General features: G+C 35.0%; 1 protein-coding gene across 1 annotated transcript; it reads left to right on the forward strand.

Annotated features, from left to right (window-relative positions):
- The first annotated feature begins 721 nt into the window (after positions 1-721).
- On the forward strand, positions 722-1,929 carry LOC131638033 (ethylene-responsive transcription factor 1A-like). The gene has a single exon (XM_058908596.1). The coding sequence runs from the start codon at positions 817-819 to the stop codon at positions 1,588-1,590; it is 774 nt and encodes a 257-aa protein (XP_058764579.1). The 5' UTR covers positions 722-816; the 3' UTR covers positions 1,591-1,929.
- Positions 1,930-2,640: the final 711 nt, after the last annotated feature.

A 2,640-nucleotide genomic window follows, 5' to 3' on the forward strand; every position in this document is an offset into this window, starting at 1 on the left:
CACTTGATGAGGAACACCTGGCCAACAAAGAAGATGAACAAAACATCAAGTTGAAGAGTTTGGAAAAGTCGAAAATAACAAAGAATTCAATGTTTTAGTTATTGAATGATAAATTAGTTAAGCTATATTTAACTCATATATTGATTAGATAAATTAGTTATTGAATGAATTTAAAAGTGAATTATTTTTTATAATAAAGATAAAAAACTGACATCAATACAAAAATACATTTCAAAAGTTTGTAACATTAACAAGATATCTACACATCAAATTATTGAAATGAGAACCTCCATTATTGTCAAGAAATTAAGAGGAAAAATATCCTACTAATAATACCAATAAAACAAAAAACAAAAGATATTAACAAACATGGAAAGGGACAATTGGACAACAAACAAGACAAACAATCCATCAAGTTGTATGCCTTTGTAAGACGAATGACGTCACACATATGCATTTGCATTGCTTATCACAAAAATAAATAATTAAAGAAAAAAAATGAGAAAAGCAAGATAAATTAACCACGTGCTAAAAATCCCATCCCACTTGCAAACTTTAACACATGCGAACCTTCACCGAAGCTAACTTAGTCGATAAAAACATAATGGTAGTGCAATAAAATAATAGTCACAATCCCATTTAGACTTTTATTTATTTATTAAATCTAAATATTCAAAAAGATAAATCCAAGTTCATGAACCTATAGTCCTATAAATACCTCACTTATTCTCAACATTTCAAGTTCGAATATTCAACCCCTCTCTCAAAAAATATCACAAATTTAAACTCATCACACACAAAATTAAAGACCACAAAATGTATCAAAACAATAATTTTGATTCCGATTTTGCCCTTCTAGACTCTATTCGCCGCCACTTGTTGGGTGAGTCCGAATCAATATTCGGAGCTCCAACAACTAATACCCGGGTTTTCTCTCGGAGCTCCAGTTTCAGTAGCTTGTATCCATGTTTGAGTGATAATTGGGGTGAGTTACCTCTCAAAGAAGATGATTCTGAAGATATGTTGCTCTACGGCGTCCTTCGTGACGCCGTAAATGTCGGGTGGGTTCCGTCTCTTGAAGTCGGATCACCCGAGAGCATTTCATCGGGTTTTCCGTTGGAATTAACGGTAAAACCCGAGCCAGATGTCATGCCGGTTGAGAATATTCCCATGGTGGTGCCTACGGCGGTTCAGGTGGTTCCGAAGGGACCCAAAGCTGCTCCGGTTAAAGGTAAGCACTACCGCGGGGTGAGACAACGGCCGTGGGGAAAATTCGCGGCGGAGATTCGTGACCCGGCTAAGAACGGAGCTAGGGTTTGGCTTGGAACATTTGAAACCGCTGAGGATGCAGCTTTGGCTTACGATAGAGCTGCGTATAGGATGAGAGGTTCGAGGGCTTTGCTGAATTTTCCTCTTCGGGTTAACTCCGGCGAACCCGACCCGGTAAGGATTACTTCTAAAAGATCTTCGCCGGAACGTTCTTCTTCGTCTTCATTATCGTCGGAGAGTAATTCTCCGGCGAAGAAGAAGAAGGTAATGGGAGGTCAAGTGGCACAGTTGACACGTGGAGGACAGTTGTTGGTTTCTTAAAATATATGATTTTCCGTACTAGGAACAAAAATGTTTAGGTTACTGTTGTGTTGTGGTTGTTCAATGCAATTTTGTAATTATCCGAAGACATGTGTGTATAGCACTACCCTTTCTTTTTGTGGATTTACCGACACATTTTTGGAACCAAGGAAAAAGATGATAGATAGAAAATGTAGCAAGATGTGACTCTTGAGAAGACAAAAATGCGGGAGAGGAAACAAAATGTGAAAATTGAGAAAGGAAATTATGATGTTTGGGAAATAGTGATTAGTGAATGAAGTGGGGTTAATATGTAATGTAGCTTTGTGAATAAAGGATTTGTTTTATTTGTTTGATCAACCTTATCAATGTGTTAATTGTGATAAATGAGACAAGACTATAGTGACATTTTTGTATTTTAATTTGAAATTATACAAAGATGTGCATAGAGCTGAGTTATAAGATGAGAATCAGCCCTTCTAAATTGGATTAGCCCATGGCCATTATTAATTATAGTAATTATTATTGAGTCATGTATAGCAAAATAAATTGGCAATTAGGTAATGTGAACATAACAATAACTCCATTATTATGAAAAGTAGAAAAGTAAGTACAAGACAAATTGTCTAGCCATAATGGTATATAGATTTGGCTAGGAATATTTTAAATGAAAATTCAAATTTTAATATTGAGTTATAATATTATTCTGTCTTAAATATCTATTTTAATATGTATTAGCCATTAAGTTAATAAAATATGTTTGATGATCAAAACAACTCAAAATCAGAGACTATTTAATTGGGCATAGTAAGAAATTCATATTCGACCAGGTCCAACTCATCTTCATACATGAATTGAAATTGATCGTTGTATGATTGATGTGGAACGTAATGATGGACTGAAGCTTTCGGTATGGGGGAGAATGAGTTGATTTATAAGGTTAACACCACAAATCTCAAGTCAATAAGAAAGTGAGATGAAACATTACTTGTAAAATGACATGTTTTTCTTTTAAATAATAAGTTGGTTATAATCGCTTGTGGAATTGGCGACGTATTATGCGGAGGATCA

Source organism: Vicia villosa, linkage group LG1, assembly GCF_029867415.1.
Source record: "Vicia villosa cultivar HV-30 ecotype Madison, WI linkage group LG1, Vvil1.0, whole genome shotgun sequence".
NCBI classification, from domain to species: domain Eukaryota; kingdom Viridiplantae; phylum Streptophyta; class Magnoliopsida; order Fabales; family Fabaceae; genus Vicia; species Vicia villosa.

Excerpts from the sequence above, each read along its gene's own strand:
- LOC131638033 (XM_058908596.1), top strand. The coding sequence starts at position 817 with ATGTATCAAAACAATAATTTTGATTCCGATTTTGCCCTTCTAGACTCT.